We start from the raw sequence: 25,335 nt of genomic DNA on the forward strand, positions 1-25,335 counted from the left end.
TATTAGTGGGAGGGGAAAAATTATATGTATATATGGATGGATGGATAGATAGATTGGATGGATGGATGGCACAGGGTGAGTTGAAGATGAAGGGGTGATATCTGGAGAATAAAATTAAGGGGTGAGAAAGAATTATACTAGGAGAAAGAGAAAGGGAGAGGTAGAATGGGGTACATTATCTTGCACAAAACAGACAAGAAAAGGTTCTTACAGTGGAGGGGAAACAGGGGAAGGTGAGAGGAAATGAGGGAATCTTATTCTCATAGGATTTGGCTTAAGGAGGGGATAACATACACACTCAATTGGGTATGGAAATCTGTCTTACCCTACAGGAAAATAGGGGAAGGGGACAAGAAAGCAGGGGGATGATATAGAGAAGGGCAGATTGGGAAAGGGGGTAATCAGAAGCAAATAATTCTGAGGAGGGCCAGGGTCAAAAGAAAGAATAGAATAAATGGGGGGCAGGATAGGATTAAGGGAAATAGAGTTAGTTTTTCACATGTCTACTATGGAAGTGTTTTGCATAACTGCACATGTATGGCCTGTATTGACTTGCTTGCCTTTTCAATGAGGGTGGGTGGGGTGGGAGGAAGGGAGAAAATTTGGAACCCAAAGTTTTAAAAACACATGTTTTTAAAAAAATTGTTTCTGCATGCAACTGGGAAATAAGAAATACAGGAAATGAGGTACAGAAATCTGTCCTGCCCTGCAGGAAAATAAAAGGGGAAGGGGATAAGACAAGGGGGGTGAGAGATAGAAGGGAGGACAGACTGAGGAAAGGGGTATTCAGAATACATGCCATCTTGGGGCGGGGGGAGGGGCAAAATGGGGTGAAAATATGGAATTCAAAATCTTGTGGAAGTAAATGTTGAAAACTAAAAATAAATAAATTTATATATTAATATAAAAAAAATTCATGACCTTTCAATCCCCAAAACTTACTAACCTGTCTCCCAAAATGATCTGTATGCAGAAGCATCAGGAGTGAAAAGCTCCTAGAGAAAGTCCCAGGGTGGGGCTTATAAACTCACAGTCGACCTTGGAAGTGACCAGGAGAAGCAGTGGTCAGCACAAGCACAGCCAGTCTCAGACCAGGAGAGCCAAGACACCCAGGCCCTAAAAAGCCTTTAGTATTCTGTCCTGAGATGGCCAAGACCAGGGGGTTCTTAACTTTTTTGTGAATCATGAACCCTCCGGCAAAGCCAATTAATCCCTTCTCAGAATGATTTTTTTTTATGCTTAAAATAAAACCTTACCCAAAAACAGAGCAAGAGGTGATGACTAATCTTGGTAGGATGGCCCAATTCAGGAACTAAGTCTGGAGAAACAAATAAACACAAAAAATATAGATCACTATAAGACACTTAACAGTAGATCCAAGAGCTACCCAAAAATCCAAGCTAAGAGGAGGGAATGCCTACATAACAGCTACGGAGACTCAAAGGGGAAAAAACGGGTTTTCCATAAAGACTACCTGAATGCCTAGAAGAAATGAAGCAAAGATTAAAACATTAAATGAAAGGTCTTGAGGAAAGAATTGGAGGAAGAATAAATAGCTCAGAGCAGCAAGTGGTAAACCTTACCCATGTAATGAATATTGGGATAAGCCGAATGCAAATCAATGACTCCATGAGAGAGCAAGAAATATTAGAGCAAAATAAAAATATTTTTTTAAATGGAAAAAGAAAGTCTGCTATCAGAAATAACTGACATGAAAAGTAAGTCAAGGAGAGATTTTTTTCTTTTTTTTTTCTTTTTTTAAAAATTTATTTATTTTTAGTTTTCAACATTTACTTCCACAAGATTTTGAGTTCTAAATTTTCACCCCATATTGCCCCTCCCCCCACCCCAACATGGCATGCATTCTGAATACCCCTTCCCCTAGTCTGCCCTCTCTTCTATCTCTCCCCCCCTTCTCTTATCTCCTTCCCCTTCTGTTTTCCTGTAGGGCAGGATAGACTTCTGTACCCCATTTCCTGTATTTCTTATTTCCCAGTTGCATGTGAAAACTTTGTTTTTAAACATATGTTTTTAAAATTTTGGTTCCAAATTTTCTTCCTTCCTCCCACCCCACCCACCCTCATTGAAAAGGCAAGCAACTCAACATAGGTTATACATGTGCAGTTATGCAAAACACTTCCATAGTAGACATGTTGTGAAAAACTAACTCTATTTCCCTTAATCCTATCCTGCCCCCCATTTATTCTATTCTTTCTTTTGACCCTGGCCCTCCTCAGAATTATTTGCTTCTGATTACCCCCTTTCCCAATCTGCCCTTCTCTCTATCATCCCCCTGCTCTCTTGTCCCTTTCTCCCCCTATTTTCCTGTAGGGTAAGACAGATTTCCATACCCAATTGAATGTGTATGTTATTCCCTCTTTAAGCCAAATCCTATGAGAATAAGATTCACTCATTCCCTCTCATCTTCCCCCATTTCCCCTCCACTGTAAGAGCCTTTTCTTTCTGTTTTTTGTGAGATAATTTACCCCATTCTACCTCCCCCTTTCTTCTTCTCCTAGTATAATCCTTCTATCTATCTATCTATCTATCTATCTATCTATCTATCTATCTATCTATCTATCTATCTACATACATATAATTTTTCCCCCTCCAATTACTCTAATAACTGACAAAGGTCTCATGAGTTATAAATATGATCTTTCCATGCAGGAATGTAAACAGTTCAACCTTGATAAGTCTCTTATGATTTCTCTTTCCCGTTTACCTCTTCATGTTTCACTTGAGTCTTGTATTTGAAAGTCGATTTTCTATTTAGCTCTGGTCTTTTCATCAAGAATGCTTTAAAGTCCTCTATTTCACTGAATGACCATTTTTTCTCCTGAAGGATTATACTCAGTTTTGCTGGGTAGGTGATTCTTGGCTATAATCCTATCTCGTTTGCCCTCCGGAATATTATATTACATGGCCTGCAGTCCTTTAATGTAGAAGCTGCTAAATCTTGTGTTATCCTGATTGTGTTTTCACAATACTTGAATTGTTTCTTTCTGGCAGCTTATAATATTTTCTCCTTAACCTGGGAACTCTGGAATTTGGCTACAATATTCCTAGGAGTTTTCCTTTGGGGATCTCTTTCAGGCGGAGATCGGTGGATTCTTTCAATTTCTATTTTGCCCTCAGGTTCTAAAATATCAGGGCAGTTTTCCTTAATAATTTCTTGAAAGATGATGTCTAGGCTCTTTTTTTGTTCATGGCTTTCAGATAGTCCAGTAATTTTAAAATTCTCTCTCCTGGATCTATTTTCCAGGTCAGTTGTTTTTCCAGTGAGATATTTCACATTGTCTTCTATTTTTTCATTCTTTTGGATTTGTTTTATAGTGTCTTGATTTCTCATAAAGTCACTATCTTCCAATTGCTCTATTCTAATTTTTAAGGAAGTATTTTCTTCAGTAATCTTTTGGACTTCCCTTTCCATTTGGCCAGTTTTCCTTTTTAGGGCATTTTCTCCTCATTGGCTTTTTGGACCTCTTTTGCCATTTGGGTTAGGCTTTTTTAAGATGTTATTTTCGTCAGTATTTTGGGGGGGTTCAAGGAGAGATTTTAAAGAACCTTTAAAACTCCTTACTAGCTGTGTGACCCTGGGCAAGTCAGTTAACCCTGATTGCCTCACCCAAAAGACAAAAAAAAGAATCCTTAAACTCTCTGGAAACTCATTTAAAAAAACCCTGGATACTGTATGTTAAGAAATCTTTTTTTTTTGTTTGAAGTGGACGACTGAAACATTTTTAAAATGCACAGAAAAGAACAAAAGGAAGTTCAAAAAGAAACACAGATAAGCAGGGCAGTTTTCAAAGTAACATGAATTATTTTCTTTTAAAAGCAGCAGTATGAAATAGAGATTCACTGTTTCATATACAATCTTGTGTGTTCTGCTGTATATATGGAAAGGGTCATTTTTGAGGTGTTTAAGTTCAAAATAACTTTTTTTAAAAAAACTTAAGGCACTATTTAAATGTCATTTATTATCGCAGTTATTTTCATAGATTTAGAGTTGTAATGACTGTGAATGACTCAGAAGGCATTTAGTCCAACTACTTCATTTTATAGATGAGGAAGGGAAGGTGGTCCAGTGGATAGAGACTGGGCCTTCAGTCAGGAAGAACTGAGTTCAAATATGGCCTTCGAGATGTACTAGCTGTGTGGCCCTGGGCAAGTCCCTTAACCTCTCTGCCTCAGTTTCCTCAACTGTAAGATGGGCATAAGTAGCACTTTCAGGGTTGTTGTGAGAACCAAATGGGATCATAGGATGCAGTGTGTGGCACATAGTAGGACTTGTATAAGTGCTTGTTTCCTTCCCATTCCCTTCACTCCTCTTCCTTTTCCTTCCCTGAAGTGAGCTGGCCAAGGTTGCTTGGATAGTAAATAATCAAGCTAGAGTTCATACCACAGACCCTCTAAAAACCCAGGGTATCTTCCATGGTAATACTGTATTTCTCCCTACTTCTTGAGTTATTGTTATGAACAATTCTATTATACCATCCTGTAGGTTTAGAAGATTTGAGCTGAATGTTCCAGAACATACCCTGAAGTTGTCTTTATTACTAAATCATGTGAAAGCTTGTTTTTATTATGAGTTACCTCAAATCACCACCACCATGATTGTAAATGGCTAATAGGAGGTCCCAATTATTAGGGGTCTATATAATAAATGTTCTGTTATGCTAGTGTGGATAGATAACGATACAGGCTTGTGTAAAGGCTAGTGCCCTGAAAGTCCAAGATTTTAGTCTGGGCTCTGGCACTGAAAAAGCCATGTGACCTCAGGCAAATTATGTGGAAGAAAAGATACCTGTAAGCCATAGTAACAGTTCCAGAGATGGTGACTTGCTTCTCTTTATCCCTGCCCCTGAACTAGAAGCAAGTAGTTCTGCTTCTTGTGCTCACTCGAGAGACAAATGACTGAAAACAATAGTGGAAAAACCGAGAAGGGGAGATAAATTGATTTTCCCGTCTTCAGGCTCTTCTCCTCAACCGCGACTCCTTTTCAATTATGCAGTATGCCAGTCAGACATGTTAATTGTCTTCCTTTATTGCTGGACCAAGAATGAAACCACCTCTGGCGTCCTGGCATTGTCATTTAGACAACCTGATGAGGAGATTAAGTCCAGAAATGGTGACTCCTTATACCTGTTGGGCTGATGCGTTACCCTTAGGATTTTTGATTCTTCTGACGAACTTCCCCTATCCTGCCCACTCCAAACAGCCTCTTAGAAGATCATAGTTCAGAGTCTCCATCAGCAATGACTGATCTCTTCTGGGACTCAAAGACCTTGACTCAGTACCAGCAGTCAGGAGCAATGCCAGATTGTTTCTTTTGCCCGTGGTGTGTCCTAAAGTGATATGGCTTGTCCACGTTTCCTGCCTTGGACTGGTGACAGCATCTGGAATACCAAGCCAGAGATCGCCCAGTTTGTTTTCCTTTCTCTAACCTTGTTAAGCTCGATGTTTTTGTCATTCTGGTTTTGCTTTACTGAATTAAGACTGCTCTTTGTCTGGGGTATTCATATTCTGTGTAATAACTAGAACTTAGATGATAGAACTTCTCCAAGAAAACCAGATTGTAAATTGAATGGTAGATCTTTCCCCTCTGTCTGGCCTCCTGCCCTTGACTGTAATAGGGCTGACGTATCTTGGCTGCTCTTGGAAACTAGTCCTGTGGTGCTCTGCATTAATTGGTGGGAAACTTTGTTTCTGGAGGAAGTGAACCAATTAGATATAGCACATAGAAAGCTAGAGATTATGTCCCTTGGTTTGCAGAAGGACTTTGTTGTCCTGAATAAGGAGAATGTGTAAAGGGTAGAGTATCCTAGTAAGGGCTCTTCTTAAGAAAGCAAGCGAACTTTCAAATGTAAGCCCTGGAGATGAGGGATAGCCGAGGTAATGGATAAGTTTCTCCTCCTGTTATTTAGGAGGTACCTAATTAAATTCATTAGGGGTATTTGCCTAAATACCTGGATAGGTAAATGGTGGCTTACTTCCAGAATATGTTTTGGAGAGTCTGGTGGAAATATTAACAAGAAGGAGGTTGTAATTTGTGAAGTGGGGCCAAGGGCTTTAACAATAGAAATGACACCCTATTATATAGCTGCAGTCTTTCCTACCTTACTGATTCCTACCTATTTTTCAAATGCTGCCTCTTTACTTCCCTCCCTACCCAAGCCCAGGATGACCTCTTCCTTCTCTGAACCCTTCAGTGACCTTTAGGAACATGGGATTGAGAGCTAGGAGGTTCTTAGAGATCATCTAGTTTTAACTCCTTCCTTTTTTCTACCTGTAGCACTGTCTGTATTAATCATTTGCTGTTTACCATTGTGCCTTCTTTTTTGTTTATCTTCTTATGTTGTCATGACTCATCCCCACAACTAAATCATGAATTCTTTGAGGATAAGGAACTTCTTTGTATCTTCACCTGTTCTACATAGTGTAGAAATGCAAGTACTGCGTTTGTTCATTAGTTGAAGATGATTCTGAGGACCACAGCATCCTGGAAGGGACTTTTGAGGATCAGAGGTTCAGTAACTTGCCCAACGGGTAGTTAAATGATAGAGCAGACATGCACAGCCAGGGACTTTGGTGCATCTGCACCAGACCCAGCCCTCTTCCATTGCCATCTGTGTCTCTGAACATGTGTGCATATGTGTATTCCCCTATAAGAATGAAGTGTGGTGTTGATCTGACACAGCAAAGATCACTTACCCAAAGAGAAAATGATAAATCCATAAAGTGACAGATACTGCTTTTTAGGCAAATGATACCTGTGATATTCAGGAAGACAAGAGCTTGAGGGGGAGAGGGTCAGTTGAACTGGGAATAACTCCCTTGAGAAACTCGTGGTCTTGGACACATTTGTAAGCCTAACAAAAAGTTGGCATTTATGAATTCCTAGCCTCTACCCTGCCACCAGTGGGGAGGGGGGCGATGGTCCTCCATCCTTTCCACCTGTCAGTGTTCCCTCTGTTTCCCTTCTGAAGGAGGACATTGCAGTGAAGTGCCTGCGGCGTGAATTATACATCTGTACATCTATTTTAGGAGGTTGCCGGAGGTCTCTCATATCCTTCCTCCCTTTCTAGCTGCCGTTTGGCTGTTCAGTATGCCTTGTTGCTTCCTTCTTTGGCCCAGGTTCCTACACTATATTAAGACCTGCCCCTAGGCCTACAGATAACCAGGTCCATTTGATTGAGATGGAGCATTGAACTATCTTACAGGTGGATTCAGCCACCAAGCTCTTGGCTCAGAGGCAACAGATGCCAGAAGATCTTTGGGAACAAAAATGGTTTAAAGCCTCTAAAGCACAAACCTTGGGGGAAAAAAATAAAATACTTTTAAGTGGGAAAAGAAAATAAATAAAGCGCAAACCTAGGCCTCTGCTTTGACCTTCTGAATTTAGTTCATTTTGATTAGACTATGAAACACCATCATAACATGGGTGACGAGGAATAGGATTAATATCTTCCCTCTAGGTTAACTGTTACATCTGGCTTTATGTTATGTCCAAATCAGCATAGTGGTGAAGTGTGTTATAGTAAGGATATATATTATAGTTGTTTCTTCCTTCATTACTTGGTCTCCGTGAACTTAGAGCAAAATGGGAAAAGGGAGGTGTAAAAATGCAGGGAGCTAAATTTCCCTTTTTAATTTTGGCATCTTGATTTTTATAGCAGTCACCAAAAACTTTGGCTTTAGTTCCTTAGGCCCTCTACCTGTTGGGGATCAGGGTATTAGTCTTCTTGCAGTATTATTTAGCTAAAATATCCAGGAAAATTCCTTGAGTTTTATACTTCATCTGTTTCTTTCCTTCTTTTTAGTGTGTCCTCGACCACCAGCACCAGAAAATGGTGGCTTCATCTGCCATCCAACCCCCTGTAAAGATCCCTTGGCATCAGGCAGTGTCATCGAGTACCTTTGTGATGAAGGCTACATGCTGAAAGGGGATTACAAATACCTGACATGTAAAGATGGGGAATGGAACCCAGCCATGGAGGTCAGCTGCCATCACAGCCAAGGTCAGCCCAGCACTGATGCTAAAGGATATGAGGGAGAAAGTGCAATTCCCTTTTGGAAGTGGGAAGTCGTGTCTACTTCCTGCAGTGTTGGCCCGAGTGTAATCTGTACACAGGCTACTTGCACGTACAAATCACAGGTTCCAATGCCCCCCTCATCCCCCTTCTCCTTGTAAACTCTGTCTTTGTGAAAGACATCTGTCACTAGTGCACATGCCACTGCATGTAACTGAAGGGTGACCTTTAAGATGCTTGATAATTTGCCAAGATATTTCCCTGGTATAAAGATTAACTCTTCTGATTCTCAAAGTCTCTTGTTTTCATAGCCAACTGCTGGTGACCTTTGAGCCTCATCTTCTGGACACAGTGATTATTGTTCTCTACTTCTTTCCCTACCCTATCCCCTCAGTGGAAATTGACTCTTTTGTTATGTGTACAACAGTCCAGCTGGAGAGATCTCTCTCCCCTTGTATTTGACCTAACAGGAAAACACATGCAGCCTGTAGGAAAGTGTGTGTCATATGCCCTGTTTGTGCTTCATGCATGGATTTCTAATCCAAACCATGTTTAGCCCATGCAGCCTTAGGGGAAGCCCTGAGGGGCGAAGAAAAGTGAGTGTTTCTTACAGAAGCTGGAACATGAGTCGTTCTCCGTCCAGCTGTCACAGGCTGTTGTTCTGCAGGAAAACACAGGTGAAATCTAAGACATCACAGTGACACTCACTAGTTCACAATTGATTTTTAAAACTTCCTCCTGCTATCAGAGAGAGAGGTAATTTGAGTAGATCCAATGACCTAATCGTGGTAGTTATATATAGGTATAGGGAGCCAAAAGTGAGGAGAATTCGGTATTTAGGAATCAAGATGAGGAAAGTTTCGCAGTGATGTGTATGACAGAGCTTGACATGTATTTGTTGGCCCATCCTCTATTTGGACTGGTAGGTTGGGTTTTGTGGGTATGGACAGCTACTGATGGCTGCTTGTTTCTGTAGACAAAGACATTCGCACAACGATCGGTGTGCCTGCCCTGTCCATAGTGGCCTCTACAGCAAGCTCAGTAGCACTCATCCTTCTCCTGGTTGTGCTTTTTGTTCTGCTGCAGCCAAAGTTGAAGTCCTTCCATCATAGCAGGTGAGCTGGAGGGATGGGATAGAAAGTGGGGAGGGGGGGAATTCGTAGGTGTCTTAGAAAAAATGGACAGTTGGGGCTCACAAATGCAACTTTTAGAAAAGCCCTGGACTCACCCAGGCTCTTTTTTCCTTTCCATTTTCAGAAGTTCAAGAAGGCAACGTAGACTTCCCATTCTGTACTTGGGGGTGGCTGCTTAAACCTGATTTGACTTCTAGGCCCCACTGAGCTAGAAGCATAGGAAGGGAAATGATTTTTTCCTCTCTGTCCTTATCGCATTGCATCTCTCCTTAATTAGCTAGCCAAGGGTACCAATATCCTGGACTGTAAGGGTGTCTCCCCTTGAAGAATTACCCAGCTCTGTCTCACAACTGCCTTGGAATTCACCGAACTCAGGGAGCTATGCTAGCACACGGGAACTACAAGCACAAAATAAAAAATGGTCTCTGCCCTCAAGGCGTTTACAGTCTGCCAGGAAATTCTGGAGCTCACTCATGCTTTCTCATGGTAGAGGCCACCTTCAGCTACAGAGCTTTTTCTGGGCTTGACTAGAGGTTTTAAGAGGCTTCTCGTTCTTATGTAAAGTAAACAAGTCCCTTCACACACTCCTTCTAGTAACTCAGTTCAGTTCCTCTTATTCTTTGTGGGTTTTTTTTTTTGTTTTTTGGGCAGTTGGGGTTAAGTGACTTGCCCAGGGTCACACAGCTAGTAAGTGTCAAGTGTTTGGTCTGAGGCTGGATTTGAACTCTGTTCCTCCTGACTCCAGGGCTGGTGCGCTATCCACTGCGCCACCTACCTGCCCCTCTTCCTCTCATTCTAATCACTAATCATTCTTCTGGTCACTAATTCACATTCTGGTATGAAATGTAGAATAAGCCAACATTCATTTAAATTTCCAGACAGGAGTTGAAGTAAAGTTTACCTTTGTGTATCTAGGTGGGGTTGTTTGTTTTGTGTTTGTTTGTTTTTGTAATTGTTCTGTTGTTTTAAAAGAAAAGGTTCTGACCATATCAATAAGTGTAAAATAAGATTCTAAGGGGTAATTGCACATTTTTAAGGGGACTATTTTCAAATATTTAAACATACGTTAGGGGCTAGAGCCTGGATCTGTTATTTCTCTAGTATTGGAAACTCCCTGGAGATGGAACTCCGACTACCAATGCAGGTTGACTCCTTCCCCTCAGCTCAACCAAAAAGCTGAGTAACTTTCTCAAGGTCACACAGCCAGTGTATGTCAGAGGTAGGACCTGAACTCAGGACTTGCTGGTTTCAAGGTTGGCTCTCTATCCAGTAAAGCAGATATACAAATTATGTTGACCAGCCAATATTTTGTTAGACCAAATGAGTAACTAAGTATTTGAAAATAATAAAAACCAATTCTCAATTCAAACTTTCTCTCAGTTAATTTTAATTAGTGCCCTTTTCCTGTAGGTAACATACAAAATCTAGTGCAAGAAATGAACTTTTAATGAGGGACATCTCATGTTTACATAGACTACGCTCTGCTTTCCGTGCCATCTTTTATAACAATTCCCCTTTCTTCCAAAGACTGCTAAATATTTTACAGATGCCACGTCATTAATGTTCACAGCTTTCCCTGTGAGGAGGGAGGATGGCAGGAAGGATTATATTTACTGATGGGTAAAGTGAGGAAACTGAGAGATGAAACCAAAAGTCAGAGGTATAATCATGGAAAGAATTAAAGTTTCTTGACTCCCAGACCAGCGCCCCCAATTTACTAGACTCCGTCCCATCCCTCCCTCTCTTGTCTGGCTTTGGCAAGTAGATGGCACAGTTTTCTTGCAGCTTTTAAATTTATAAATAAATAGATTATAAAGTGCTCGTATCTAACTATTGTTGCTTTCCTTCCTCCCTTTTCTACCCTGAATGTAGGCGTGACCAAGGGGTATCTGGTGACCAGGTCTCCATTATGGTGGATGGTGTTCAGGTGGCCTTGCCGTCATATGAAGAAGCAGTGTATGGCAGCTCTGGGAATTCTGTGCTGCCTTCTAACTCCCGAGTGCAAATTGTGTTGTCTGAAGGGGCCGGGCCAAGCAGCACAAGGGAAGTGCAGCAGCAAGACCAAGGAAGCCATGTCTGCTCTTCCTCAGGGGGAGAGGATGATGCCCCAGAGCACTCCAGCTTAGGTGATGCCCGCAGTGCTCAGCGCGCAGAGACTGTGATGGTGCACCAGGCCACCACCTCCTCCTGGGTGGCCGGCCCGGGAAACAGCCATCCAGCACACAAAGACGCTGCAGACTCAGAAAACAGCGACATACAAAGCCTTTTATCTCTCACTTCTGAGGAATATACAGATGGTAGGTGGTCTCACTGATCAAGGATTCCTGACTGCTCAGGACTTTCCCTGCAGAATCAGCAAAGATTCTAGTTTTCTTTCAATCTCTCTAGTGCCATAATAGATTTAATTTATGTTCATTTTGTACTTTGACATAAAGGAGAGAGATGGCTAGGAAAGGAGAGACTCTGTACTCTAATTCTTCCTGAACTGGGGCACTTTGGCCTTTTCTGTGAAGCTCTGCCAAGGTCAGGGAACATTCTACTGTGACTTTTGCAGAATTGTGGTGGATTGGGAGGTACAGAGAGAATTTCTTACCCCTTTTTTCTTGCTCTGTCCAAAGTGGCCTGGTGCTGATTATTTTATCAAAGAATTAAGAGCCGATTGAACAAAATGGGGAGAGGGGGGACCATTGTAATTGTTCGTCAAGATGATGACAGAGAAGGCTTGGATGGGAGTAGGGGAAGGGAATAAGCATTTATATGGCACCTCACTAAAGGCTTTATAAATATTATGTCTCTGATCCTCACAGCAGCCATGTGAGATAGGTACTGTTGTTGTCCCCATTTTACATTTGAGGAAACTGAGGTGAACAGGTGAAGTGAATTGCCCAAAGTCATAGAGCTAGTAAGTGTCTGAGGTTAGATTTTAACTCAGATCTTCTTGATTCCAGGCCCAGCGCTCTGTGTGTGCCCTATGGTGACACCCAGCTGCCTCTATTCTAGGAGAAATAAGAGCTTTTCTCCCTTTCTGAATAGATATCTCACTCTGTTTTGAAGCATGGAATCATGCGGTGTCAATGTCAACCTCATCCCATTATGGAAAGCTGTTGTGTGTATAGCGAAGACTTCAGCTTGCTGAGCAGCTAAGATATTGAGGTCCTGGCAGGCTCCTCCCCTGAGTTTCTCCCAGTTAAGTCTGTGACGTGGCTGAATAAGCACTGGATCTGGAGTCAGTAGACTCATTTAGGTTCTTACTCGTCCACCTCTCTCAGTCTCCTGCTCTGAGTGAGGATGAGGAATCACGTTGCCCTCACTACCTCGCAAGACTATGAAGATCAAATTAAGCACACTTAGAAGTCGTTAAGTGCTGTATTTATATCAGCTGTCACTGGTGTTATCCTTCAGAGGGAGAAACTAACATTTGCCATGGATGCTGGGTATAATAGTTTTAAAAACTTAAAAATACCAGGAGTCGAGAATTGTGAAGTTACTGTTGGTTGAATGTAGCAAAGGTACATCCGCGTGTCTAGGCAGCCTCTCCTAATTGAGCAAAAAGGTAGTAAAAAAGTAGTCCATTAAAAAGCTGACCCATATTTTAAACATAACTCCCAAAGCTCTCTTTATAAATGGAGTAGCTACCATGCGTGGAGTGAGGCAGGTAGCAGGGGCTAAGTTATTTTGTCGCAGCTACTGTTTGGGGTCTTTTGGCTTTTCTTTTTCTTTTTTCTTTTGTAAAGCATGCATTGCTTTTCCCAGAAAAACATAAGTGAAGTCAAACAGAGTCTCACATGTACTCTCTGAAACTGAATTGCATAGATTATGCCTCGAAAGCTGTGTGGTTAGAGGCGTGTGTCCTCTTGACTTACTTCACTCTGGAGTTTACAGTCGATAGTCCATTATAGACCTCACTGCCATTCTACTACAAAGGGTACCCAAGAAGTTCTGGTTGACCCTTTTTTTCCCTCTCCCCTCACTTCAGTGTCCAAGTCATTCAGGAACTTAAATCAACAAATATTTTTTTAACCATTCTGTGTGTGCCACATAGAAGTAAAAGAAATATAAAATGTGGCCTCTGTCCCTGAGCTCACAATATAGTTTTGAAAACAGGGCATATCCTCAGGAAATAGTTAATATGAGGTTGTATATGAGTGCTGTCTGAGAACTGAGAAAGGAGCAGCTCAGTTGTCTACAGTCGGCTGTGAAAGCTTCAGCCTTGTAAGCTTGACCTTGGGAGATAGGAAGGCATTTGATGAGAGAAACAGCAGGAACAGAGTTCTAGAACTGGGAAGAAGGTTGGCATATTCAGAGGGGCAGTAAGGGGAAATGAAGAGTGAGGGCAGGAAAATATGGGAGATGGAGGAAGAGGGGGCCAGATTACAGGGTTGGATATCAGACTTTGTCCTGTGGGCAGTGGGGAAAATATGGGAGATTCTCCTCAGCTGTCCCCTTCTGCACCTTCTCTGGCTCCCTCGAAGTGTGCATAAGTAAGAGGACTGCCTGGGCATTTTTATTTTTACTACTTAATGCTTTTAAACAGAAGACTCCATATAGAGAGCTCTAAAATCTTGACACTGGATTGAAGCAAGGAGTGTTAACCATTTTCTTCTTCTTGTATCTCTTGTAGATATCCCGTTGTTGAAAGAAGCATGAAGTTTGCTGCCGTCTTCATGTGGCCTCCTTCCCCTTTACGTTGTTCCTTCCTGCCCCCTTCCATTTCCCCGGGGGTTTTGAGCACTCTGTGCAGCCTCTATGCCCAGTCCTATGCCCTCCTGCCCTGGTGATTAGAGCAGCGCCCCAAAGTCACTCCTGGCCGACCATCCAAAGGAAACCTTTGCTGGGCAGCCAACGGGGCTGGTCCCGCGCTTGGCCTCTCCTGCCTCTCTCTTTCTGGAACTTATTTGAGTGAGCTGAGATTGGGCCCTTCCTTCCTTCCACCTCCTCAGACCTCTTCAGCCCTCCCCTCAGCCAGCTGTTTAGCAGCGGCCCCCCGCAGGCCATAGCACGGCTGTCTTTACTTGTGCCTTCCCCCAGCCCCCAGGCCTGTTGGCTCCACACTGGCCTGAGTGGTTGCGCTGTTGCTGCTGCTGTTGCTGCACAGGATGCAAAAGGTCTATGGGGCCAGTGCCCCCACCATTACTATTAGTAGCAGTAAGCCCAAGGTTGGGAGCTTGCTGGTGAGAAAAGGCTTCAGGGTAGAGGCAGTGATCATGGGGGGATTGGAGGTGGAAGAAGAGGGGAATCACCCCCCAGTGGCTGCCTTGTGATGAGCAGCTGTATACTTGGATGACACCTCTGTGACTTCTTTAACTATTTAATAGAGGGATTATTAAGAATCATGCCAGTTTTCAGTAGTTCTGTGTTGATCAATCCAGGGGCCAAGAATGCTGGCCCCTCTTTAATTGATATTTTTAGGTGATACATGTGAGAGATCTTGAAGGTGGGGAAGGGAGAGCATGTGGAGGAGGCAGCTGGTGTCTTTCTAATATGCAAGATCCCACTTACGAGTCTTGGCTTTCTCAGCCATGACCTTTGTCTCGCCCCCATTCTCTAGATTCTAAAGGAAAGCGACATGTGGCCTCCGGGGTTTGTTTTCCTTTTCCCAGGCCCCTGTGCCAGAAATGGCTCATCTGTAGAAAGAAGAAGAGAAGTCAGAAACCATCTCGTTCCCGTCGTCATTCCCTCCTGCACATGCTGGTTTCCCAGGCTTGCAACTAGCATTTTGGGCCAGTTGCATCTTTCTGGGTGTGTGGTAATATTATGGAGCTGGAGGAGCTGACGTGCACTCCTCTCCCCGACACAGTGCCTTGGGTGTGGCTGCAGGCAGCCCAAACCCTGGGTCCTGAGCATTCCTGTCAACACAGTCACGTGCCTTAGTAACTGTGCCCAAGAAGCACCCTGCTACTTAGTGCTGCTGCTTTTCCCCCTTCACCTTTTCCTCTCCCACCTCCCCTTCCTCTTTCTCCTTTGTCACAGCTGACAGATGACTTTCTTGTCTTCCTTGGAGCTCAGGCAGAAGGGCTAAGAAAGAGCCTGAGCTACCACCCTCACTCCAGTAAGGGGACGGCCTTGCTGGGGGTGAATGGTTGCTTAGCAACTCTGCTCAAGTGGCACTTAGGTTGAGGGATAGAGAGGGAGGGGTACTCTAGAAGAGCCGTGTGTGTTTGGGGAGCAGGCATCATTCTCTAGGGCCATTGGTTTCCTAGAGAAAAGACCAGAGTGAAGGCATTTAGGCTTTTTATAAGGTTACTTGGCAGAGCCTCCCATAGACAGCTTCCATGATGGTGTACGTAGAGAGCGATTCAGTTCTTTGACCATCGTGAGAGCTCAGAAGGACGTTGGATAAAGGGGACCGAGGCTTGGGAAGCTCTTAGAAACACTGGGGCAGAAGACTTGGAAGATGCCCCTCTTTTATTCTTCTCCCCCCAGCTGCCTTTTCCAGATGGTGGTAATAACTTCCCATTATTATGTAACCTGCTCAACAGAGTGTTTGGGGACTACCTGCAGCTGTCTTAGACAATGGGAGTGACCACAAAGAACAACTAGAAAGAGAAACTTCTCTCAGCCAGCAGTGTGGCTGCCTCCCCCCTTAACCACCCGTACACATCCTTACACACCGCACTTTATTGCACTGTCATCCCCTTGTTTTAGCAACAAGAAGCAGTCTCGCTTCCTCCTAGAGTCATAATAATAGCTGACATTTATGTGGCGCTTTGTAAGGGAAGTGCCTGTTGTGTTCCATTATTTACTTCCTCCCCACTTGCCCTCCACTACCACACCACATAACTTACCCAAAGCCATGTGAGTTGGCTGGGAATTTGGGGAGAGGCCCTGTAAGGAGACTTCACAGCAGGCACTGCTGCTTCGGAGATGAACTTAAGACTAGGAGAGTGCAATGAAGCAAAAAGGATGGCAAGTGAACCCCCTGTCTCCGCAACCACTTTTAGTATCTAGAACCACAGGCAGCTTCTGGTCCCCGGGAGGAGTAGGGGGAGGGTCCCTCATGCCCACTGCTGCCTGGCCACAAGTGGAGCGTGCCCAAGCCCTTCCTTTCAGTCTTCATAAAATGGTGAAAAATAGAAACAGTTGAGGGAGAGACGATCCTGCCTCCCTATCAAGCCTTCAGCTGGTGCTTTCCAGTGTTTGAATATCTGCATGGACCTATGTCCCAGGATACCAGAAAGAGAATATCTTAGCATGTTTTTTTGTTGGAATGATCCTGTCCTCAAAGAATACACTCCAGGACCCTATGTTTACTGAGCATCAAGTGGACTGTTTGCTGGCCCTTTAAAAAGGGAAAAAGAAAGCTTCCCCATTTCTGAAGATCCCTTCCACTGGTCTTGGTCAGACAGAGCAGCCTACCCAGGGGACTGACTGCATGCCCAGACATGCTGCCAAATTAAAAGGGAAAAGGAAAAGGTGAGGAGGAGACTAAATCCATGAGTCCTTTTCCCCCACCTGCTTTGGTTACTGGAATATGAAATAAAGGCAGGGCTGTTGAGAAACCTGTATTGGATTAAATTAGACCTCTTTCGTTAAATAGCCTATCCTGTGTAGGCTACACGTTAGCTGCTACTAACCAGAACAGCTTCAAATAGAGTAATTCCCTCCCTCCCCCAGAACAACCTTTTAATGACTCCTCAGCAGGAAAACAGCTGGCATTTAGCCCCTCAGTACTGTTTTCAGGACTCATGGACTTGACTTTGACAATTGTAAAGGGATTCAGGGAGTTTAACAGCTGCTTTGAGGTGGGTCCTGGCCAAGAGACAAAGGCATGCTCTATTGGATAGAGCAACTAGGCTGGTTGTTGGTGGTCCCTAGAAGAAAAAAAAAAGGGTACCCAAAGGAGCTTCTTTGGATGGGAATGAGACACACTGTTTGACAAAACACAAACCACTGTAGGTGAACTGAGCAAAAAGCATGTGTCAGCTTTTTAGGTCTTAGGAAAGTAATGGTCAGCACCAAAGGACTAAATTTTTTTTTCTTTTTTTTCTTTTTTGCACAAAAAATATTCTGTCTGCCTCAGTGCAAGTTTTATATCGTATTGACTTGCACCATCATAATTACTTCAAAGAGAACCAGTGTAAGGTGAAAACTCTTCTTAAAGTAATACCTGTTCTTTGCAATGCCTTAGTTTAACACTTTGCCATCTCTGCAGTTTGTTTACTTTGCCACCTCCCGTTGCACCTGGTGTCAACTTGACCACTTTGGTGCTGTGCTGTTGTTTCCCCCTAATTCTTCTGAGTTGGGGTTCCAGCACTGCCCAGGAAAGCTTCCATCTAATTCTTTTTCCAAGCAGATTTTATTAGATACAGTATTTCACTGTACTTTCTATAAATCTATTTAAAAACAAAATTTAAACTAATATCCTCATTTGCCTCCATTCTTCAGATACATCTGTCTGTCCCCCTCCTGCACATTCTAATAACCTCTAATGAGAAGCTACCTAGCAAGACAAAGGTATAGTTTTCCTGCTTTCATTCCCAGGAACACCAGAGTAGCAGTCTAGTCATCCTTTCCTGCATCCTAGCCTAGCTTTCAGGTTCTTTGCTTGCATATCTCCTGCTTCCTACATTTTTAGGAAAGCATGTGAGCACAGAGATTGGAATATACTATAAAAATGTCTGTCTTGGCTTTAAAAAAAAAAAAAGACAGGCCCCACAGTTAGGTTCCAGATGTGGGTTGGGGATGGCAAAACTGCCTTTCCCACGGGAACCATTTGGCTTCCTTCTTTTCGTTGGATTCACTCTGCCTGTTGCCAGGAGAGGAGTTGAAGCGCTTTTTTTTTTTTTGCTTTGGACAGATGTTCTGGTTGAGCACTGTACCTGATAGCTTCCATGAAAAGGGGGAAAACAATGGATTGGACCTTACTAGGAAGCAATGCCTGCTTTGGTTTTGGCTTAAACTTGAGGTTTTCAAATGAAAGCCCCAAAGCCTGACTGAGTACTCTGCCAAGCAGAGGAGGGGAGTCCAGGAGGGACAAGTGTGGGAGCTGAGGTGTCAGACTACCAGTGAGGGAAGAGATTGGTAGTTAAGCCAGCAAGAGTTTGGTGGCCTATCACGCATTTCTTCAGTTCTTATCCAAACTGCACCACTATGGAATCCTTTGTAGAATGGTACTCATACATAATGTGGGACTTCAAACAACAGATAAGTAATTGATGCTGTGCAGGATGTCAATCATTTTTATTTTGCTTTATTTTATAAACATGTATCCTGTACATTGCAGTGGGTGTGAAGATAGTATTTTAATATTTGTACAAAGTTTAATTTAATTTTAATTGTTCTATGTATATAACTGCATTTCTAAATAATAATAATAAAAGCAAGTTATTTTAAAATGATCAAGCAGTGTGGTCCATCTTTCCAGAAATTTTCTGCTAAAAGTTTGAGATGAAATTCATGAATAACGGGCTAGAGTGAAGACGATTTTAGTTAAGGACTGACAGGCTGTACAATTTATATATTCCTGGCATTGGCCATTACCAGAGCCACCCATCCAGTTTACTTTATACCACCTGTGCTGCGTGCTGAGGGATCAAACATAGTCCCTGTGATCACAGAGCTTATAGCCCTTTAGAAGGAAATAGAACTGACACAACTAATACATGGGAAATAAAGGTAAACACTGAGCTATTTGTGGTGCCACAAAGGAAAGGTCATTATCTGCGGGGGAGATTAGGGCAGGCTTCCTCAAAGAGTGGGGCATTTGAATTGGGTTTTGTAATGCTTTGGAATTCAACAGACCAAGGGAGTGGGTTAGAACAGGCTAAGCATTCCTAGAAAAGGTTGTGAAGGAGCCACGAAAATGTGAGGTAGGATGGGCAGGCAGTGACCACTATCGTGCATTTGTGGGATAACCAGTTGGACTGGGGTGCAGTGTAGGGCCTTGAAACAACTAAACTGACTGGCTTACAGGCAGGTTTTTTACCTTGACTTTATTGGCCCCATGTGCTAAACAGCTGAGGGAATCAGCCACGGGATGCTATCGAAGAGAAAATGAACTTAGAAAAAAGTTGAAAGTTGACCTAGAGGGACCTAAGCAAGGGAATCATGGTGGACAAAATGCAGATTTTGTTTTTGTTTTAGGTAATTGGAGTTAAGTGACTTGCCCAGGGTCACACAGCTAGTAAGTGTCAAGTCTTTGGTCTGAGGCTGCATTTGAACTCAGGTCCTCCTGACTTCAGGGCCAGTGCTCTATCCACTGCACCACCTAGCTGCCCCTTTCCTACCTTTTTAACTGAAATTCAACATTTCGTTATGCATGTGGGCAATATGCCATTATTTTTAGAATGGGTCCATCACACAGAAAAGTTGGGCCCCTTGACTGAGGTCTATTCCAGTGGTCTCCAAACTTAGGGTGGGGAAGAAAAGTGACATGGCCTGACCCCAAGCAGTATGTGATAAATTATATAGTGGGGAGATGAGTCATATTTCACCCAACATTCTGCTAAGCCTCCTCTTACTGCTGTCTAAGCTGCTGAATCCCTTTCTTCCAAGTCAGATATCAGTCCCTCAGGGGACTAGTGAATACCTGGGAACTTAACAGAAGTTGCAGAAGTACCATTGGGAAAATTCACAAACACCTCAAGCCAACCAGCTCTATCTATATCCCTCCACCCCATCACCTTGGTGGCTGTGCCCCTCACAGACAGGGTGGGCTTTGCAATCCAGTGACTAAGAGCCCCATCACCCCCCTTCTTCATTTTGATAGGAACACAAGAGACAGGATTAGCAGGTCTGGATGGGCTTTGACCCACATTGAAGCTTTCATTACATTATCTTTCCACTAAAACCCACTCCTGAATTTCCCTATTACTGTTTAAGGGCATCATCATCTTTCCCTCATCCAGGTTCACACCTTGGTATCATCCTCAACTGATCATTCTCCCTACATATCCAGTCTGTTAGTGAAGCTCGTCTTTTCTACCTCCAAATATTCTGCATTTGCTCCCCTTCTCTCCAACTCATTTAGCCTCTAGCCTAGTTCAGGCCCTCATCACCTGTTGCCTGAACTATTGCAACCACCACCTAACTGGTCTCCCTCACTGGAATCTTTTGCCATTCCAATTCATCCTCCAGTAAACTGCCAAAATGTTCTTTCGAAAGCACAAGTCTGACCATGTAGCTCTCCTATTCAATAAATTCCAACTTTACATAATCCCTTTTAAATTTGTTTTTGTGTATGTTTTATGATATATAATTATCAATAAGTAATAAACATATATTGGGGGTACACACTCAAAAAAAGTTTTTCTGATAAGGAATCTAAAATGTTTGAACACCATTATGATATTCTATGACTTTCCATTGCTAGCTTAGAACTTTTAGCTCACATTTTACCTGTGTAGATTCAGGAGTTCTTAACTTTTTGTGAGTGTCATGCTTTGCATACCTCTTCTCGGAGCAATGTTTTAAATTCATGAAGTAAAATGCATAAGATTACAAAGGAGACCAATTATACTGAAATATAGTCATCAAAATATTTTTTAAACATTTATTTACTTTTAGTTTTCAACATTCACTTCAATAAGATTTTGAGTTCTAAATTTTCTCCCCCTCCTTTGCCTCCCCCTACCCCAAGACAATGTGCAATATGATATAGGCTCTACATGTACATATTAAAATACCTTTTTAGACAACAACTTTAGGGGAAAAAAAAGTTTAGGGAGAAGAGATGTGACAGGACACTCCTGACCCACCCCTTTGTGGAGGTGGAAGGTCCACAGGTATTTTCATTTTTTCAATGTATTGCTTGATTGTATAGATTATTTTTTCTTTTTTCTTTAAAAAATATTTGCTATGAGATGATTCTCGGGGAGGGGAGGACAGATACCAAGGAAAACTAAGATTATGTAAAGAACAAAAGACATCAATAAAATCTTACTTAAAAATTCAGGGTCCCCAAGTTAAGGAGTCTTGGGAAGGAGACTTCAGTGCAGGAGCTCCTCTGTCAATGCCTATTAGCAAAGGGCCTGCAATTTATACTATCAGAGGGTTTACCTGAGACACTGAGACAGTGGGTCAGTGATTTATCCAGTTTACAGCGGTCATCTCTGATTCACAATGTCAAAAGCAAGAGTTTTATCATTTGCCCTACACAGTCATTAAAACTAGAAGGAAATGGTGGAATTAATTAGGTATATGCTGTTCTAAGAGGACATAATGATAATAACAACAGGTTTGCAAAGTGCTTTACAAATAAATATCTCATTTTATCCTCAGAACAACCCTGGGAAATAGGTGCTATCAATATCCCCATTCTACCAATGAGGAAACCAAGGTAGAGAGCTGTTAAGTGACTTGTCCAGGATCACAGAGCGAATTTTCTTACTTAAAGCTTCCTTACTTAAGGTTCAGTGCTCTATCCACTGATTCACCAAGCTGCCTAGCCTGTCCTAATGGGATAAAAAGGGCTATGGTTTGGGGAAGAGGAAAACTACCTTTTTTTAGAAGGAGAGAAGCCTGCATGTGAGAGAAAAATAATCCAAACTATAGTATTGGTGGGTGGGAGAGAAGGAGTAAGCAGAAGTCCTGGAAAGAGTGGAGTAGGCTAGAGGAAGGAAGCCAAAAGAAGAAGAATTGGAGGTTGGCAACAGAAAATGGAAAAATAAAACTCCCTGGTGTCTAAGTTTCCCTAGGAAGGGTCTTGTGCTGTGCAAGAATATTGACGAATTACAGGAGGCTGAATTTTCCTGGTCTAGTCAAACAATCTTGGAATTTAGAGCTATAGGGAAACTTCAAGGCTGCCCTCACTTACACTTACTTGAGGGATTAAGCAGAAAAGTATCCACGATCATATTGGCGTGAAGCCCCATCAAGGATTGAGGCAGCCTGGACCTGGAAAAGGCTTGGACTCTGCTTCTCAGCAATAACTCTCAGCCTTTCAGAGATGCTTTTCACTGTGAGAAGGAATCATCTATTTTCATAGTTATATAGACAAAAAGTGAAACATACGTAGAAGACACTTCTAAATCCTATAGCATATTTGTTATATAGACTCAGGTGGAGAACCCAAGAAGTCTAATTTCTAATTTGGTCCTAGAGAAAGAGGGAATCTTGGAGTTTCAAATCCCTACTCTCAAATTCACTCATACAAAAGGTTCTGGTTAGTTTTCTCACCAGATGTCTGAACAACTCATGAATAATAAAAGTCAGAGAATGTCAGAGCTAGAAAGGACCTTAAAGATCATAGTCCAATCTCTTCAGTATAGAGTGACTTGTCTAAAGTCACATGAATAGCAATAACAAAGCCAAAATTCAAAGCCAGGGCCTGTGACTCTAAATCCAATGTCTTTCCCCCATGCCACGCAGTATTCTAGATGTCCTCCCTGTCAGTTTTACCCTGCTCTAATCCATCCTATCCATTGCTGCCAAGTTCATCTTCCAATGTTGCTCATGTTATAATGGAGGGACTGGCCAAGAGAGTCCAGTACTCGGAACATACTGAGACATGCCCTGATCAGTGGCCTATACAAAGCAAAAGCAGATTTTTCCTTGCCTAGTTCCACTCCAACATGATATTTATCCATGCTCACTTTGGTGTGAAGACCGATAGAAAACGGTTTAAGGAGTGATGACAGCCTGGACCTGAAAAAGGCTTGGGCTCTGCTTCTCAAGCATAACACTCACCTTTTCAGAAATGCCCTTCATTGTGAGATGAAACTATTTTTGGTATAGACAGAAACTAAGACATGTAGAAGACATTTCTAAATTCCATAGCATGTGGAATTTGGGGGAGCCAATATCCAGTCATGAGTGACTGCTGTTCAGTTGTTTCAGTCATGTTGGATTCTTCACGACCCCATTTGGGATTGTCTTGGCTGAGATACTGGAGGGGTTTGCCATTTCCTTCTCCAGCTCATTTTACAGATGAGGAAACTGAGGCAGACAGGGTGAAGTGACTTGCCCAAGGTCATACAGCTAGTAAGTGTCTGAGGCCAGATTTGAACTCAGGAGTCTTTCTGACTCGAGGGCCAGCCCTCTATCCATTTTACCACCTAGCTGCCCCTGTGAGTGACTGAGGAGCTGGTATTTTGTAGTGATAAAAAGCCTTCTAATTGGCTTTGGAACTGGAAGTACTCAAGAGAGGCAGAGCTAGAATTGAGTGTGCTCCTAAAAGGTTCAAGTAGCCAATCTTTCTCTCTCTTCTCTAGTTGCTCTCAAGTGAGAAAAGGTGCTTTGAGCTGCCGGCTTGTGGGGAGGTAGCCCCTTTCCCCAGACCTGGTGTGCTCTGTGTGTGTGTGTGTGTGTGTGTGTGTGTGTGTGTGTGTGTCTGTGTCTCTGTGTGTCTCTGTGTATCTCTGTGTGTCTCTCTGTGTGTGTGTGTTTAGCCTTTCCTGCAATTAAGTAAACGAGTGTTCTGAGAAAGCAGTGAAGTCCATCAGCGCCATCAGAGGGATCCCACTGGCAACAGAAGTCAGTAGCAGCATCTGCCAAAGTGACAGTGGCCAACAACAGGGGCAGTACCTACAGACAGAGGTAGAAAGACATTTCCCTACGAGAGTGCCAGCTTCAGCAATTGAGATACCTCATGACAGAAAGACTGGCTATTGAATCTAGAAAAGTACCACCCCTCAGAACTTAGCTACAGCTAAGAATGACCTTGTGAAGACTTCACAAAAAAAGAGTTTCCAGGGCCAAGTCAGTAGCTACCCTTTATCCACACTGTACTTTAAGCTTAAGCCCACTCTCCACAAGCACCTTGGGTATGTCCCTCCTCTCCCCTGCCCCTACTACTCTTGCTACACTTTTTAAAGAAGCTAATTGAGTTCTCCTGGTTGGTTGATTGACATTGGAGGTTAGGGTGACACACCAGATTAGAAGCCATAATTCTTCATGGTTATGCCCCCAGAAACCTACGGGGAGTCATAGCCCTCCCTCTAGGAACCCAATCTGCTAGTCCAATGTAACTTGGGAGAAAATGAGCCCAGAGGGGCTGTTCTACTCATATCATGTCCCTCTTATGCTCTATTTGACATTTAACTGGCTGTGCAGCCCTAGCCCGATCCCTTCACCTCCCTGTTTGTTTCTTCATTTGTTGAATGGGAGTAATAATACTTGCACCACCTTCCTCAAAGCGTTATTTTACATATCAAAGTGTTACATAAATGTGATTTCTTATACTGCCATGTCATGCCCAAACTCCTCTGACAGCATTATTTCCATCAAATGACATTACTTCTCTTGAATCTGTCTACTTCTCCACAAGAAAATACATACAAATCTTGCCCAACCCAAAGAGGAAGCCATTCCTTGACCAATACTAGAATTCTTTAACCCTTCTCTATACAGTAGAAGGCAACACCATCTTCCCAGTCTCTCAGGCTCACAACTTAGGCGGCATCCTAGACTCCTCAGTATCTCTCACCACCGACCCCCCCCCCGCACCATCCAAACTGTTGCCAAGGCCTGTCAATTTAATCTTTGCCATATTTCTCAAATGGACTCCCTTTTCTTCTCTGACACTGCCACTACTAAGTAGTGCTTACACTAGTAAGCCCACATCACTTCATGCCTTGATTTACTACAATAACCTGCTGGTAGATCTGCCTGCCTTAACCCCCTCACTGATCTAATCTATTCTCCATTCAGCCATTAAAGTAATTTTCCTAAAGCCTGGGTCTGATTATGTCATTTCTTCTACTCAATAAACTGCAGTGACTCCTTATCGCTCCCATTGAGCAAATACAAAATCCTTTGCTTGATGTTCAAAGCCCTTAGTAACCTAGTTCCCTCCTGCCTTTCCAGTCTTCTTACATCTTACTTCCAGATATTTAGCCAAGTGACTGACACTGGCCTCCTGGTTGTTCCATGAACAAGATGCTCCATCTCTGGGTATTATCTTTGGCTGTCCCCAGTATCTGGAATGCTCTCTCTACCCTCCGACTACTGACCCCTCTAGCTTCCTTTAAGTCCCAACTAAAATCTTACCTTCTACAAGAAGCCTTCTCCAACCCCTCTTTTAAAAAAATTATTTTTAATTTATGGAATAAAACAAGCATTTCCATAACATAGTACTATAAAAAGATGATTGAATATGAAACTGCAAATCTACTATGCACAACTTGCTATTCCTTTCAAATACACAAAATTATCATGTAAATTTCTTCTTCCCCAACCCCTCTTAATTATAGTTTTATTTCCTATTTATCCTGTATGTGGGTTGTTTGTTT

At 42.7% G+C, this 25,335-nt stretch overlaps 1 protein-coding gene across 3 annotated transcripts in view; it reads left to right on the forward strand.

The window, feature by feature from the left end:
* SUSD6 (sushi domain containing 6) overlaps positions 1 to 18,504 on the forward strand; it is a 118,351-nt gene extending 99,847 nt beyond the window's left edge. For all 3 annotated transcript variants that reach the window (XM_021004645.2, XM_078151560.1, XM_021004646.2), the window contains 4 exons: positions 7,824 to 8,021; positions 9,010 to 9,148; positions 11,039 to 11,463; positions 13,788 to 18,504. In XM_021004645.2, the coding sequence (XP_020860304.1) occupies positions 7,824 to 8,021; positions 9,010 to 9,148; positions 11,039 to 11,463; positions 13,788 to 13,813 (788 nt within the window). In that variant the 3' untranslated portion in view covers positions 13,814 to 18,504. The remainder of the gene's footprint in view (positions 1 to 7,823; positions 8,022 to 9,009; positions 9,149 to 11,038; positions 11,464 to 13,787) is intronic.
* The last annotated feature ends 6,831 nt before the right edge of the window (positions 18,505 to 25,335 follow it).

This window comes from Phascolarctos cinereus, unplaced genomic scaffold (assembly GCF_003287225.1).
Source record: "Phascolarctos cinereus isolate Bilbo 61053 unplaced genomic scaffold, phaCin_HiC Scaffold_3;HRSCAF=262, whole genome shotgun sequence".
In the NCBI taxonomy this organism is placed as follows: domain Eukaryota; kingdom Metazoa; phylum Chordata; class Mammalia; order Diprotodontia; family Phascolarctidae; genus Phascolarctos; species Phascolarctos cinereus.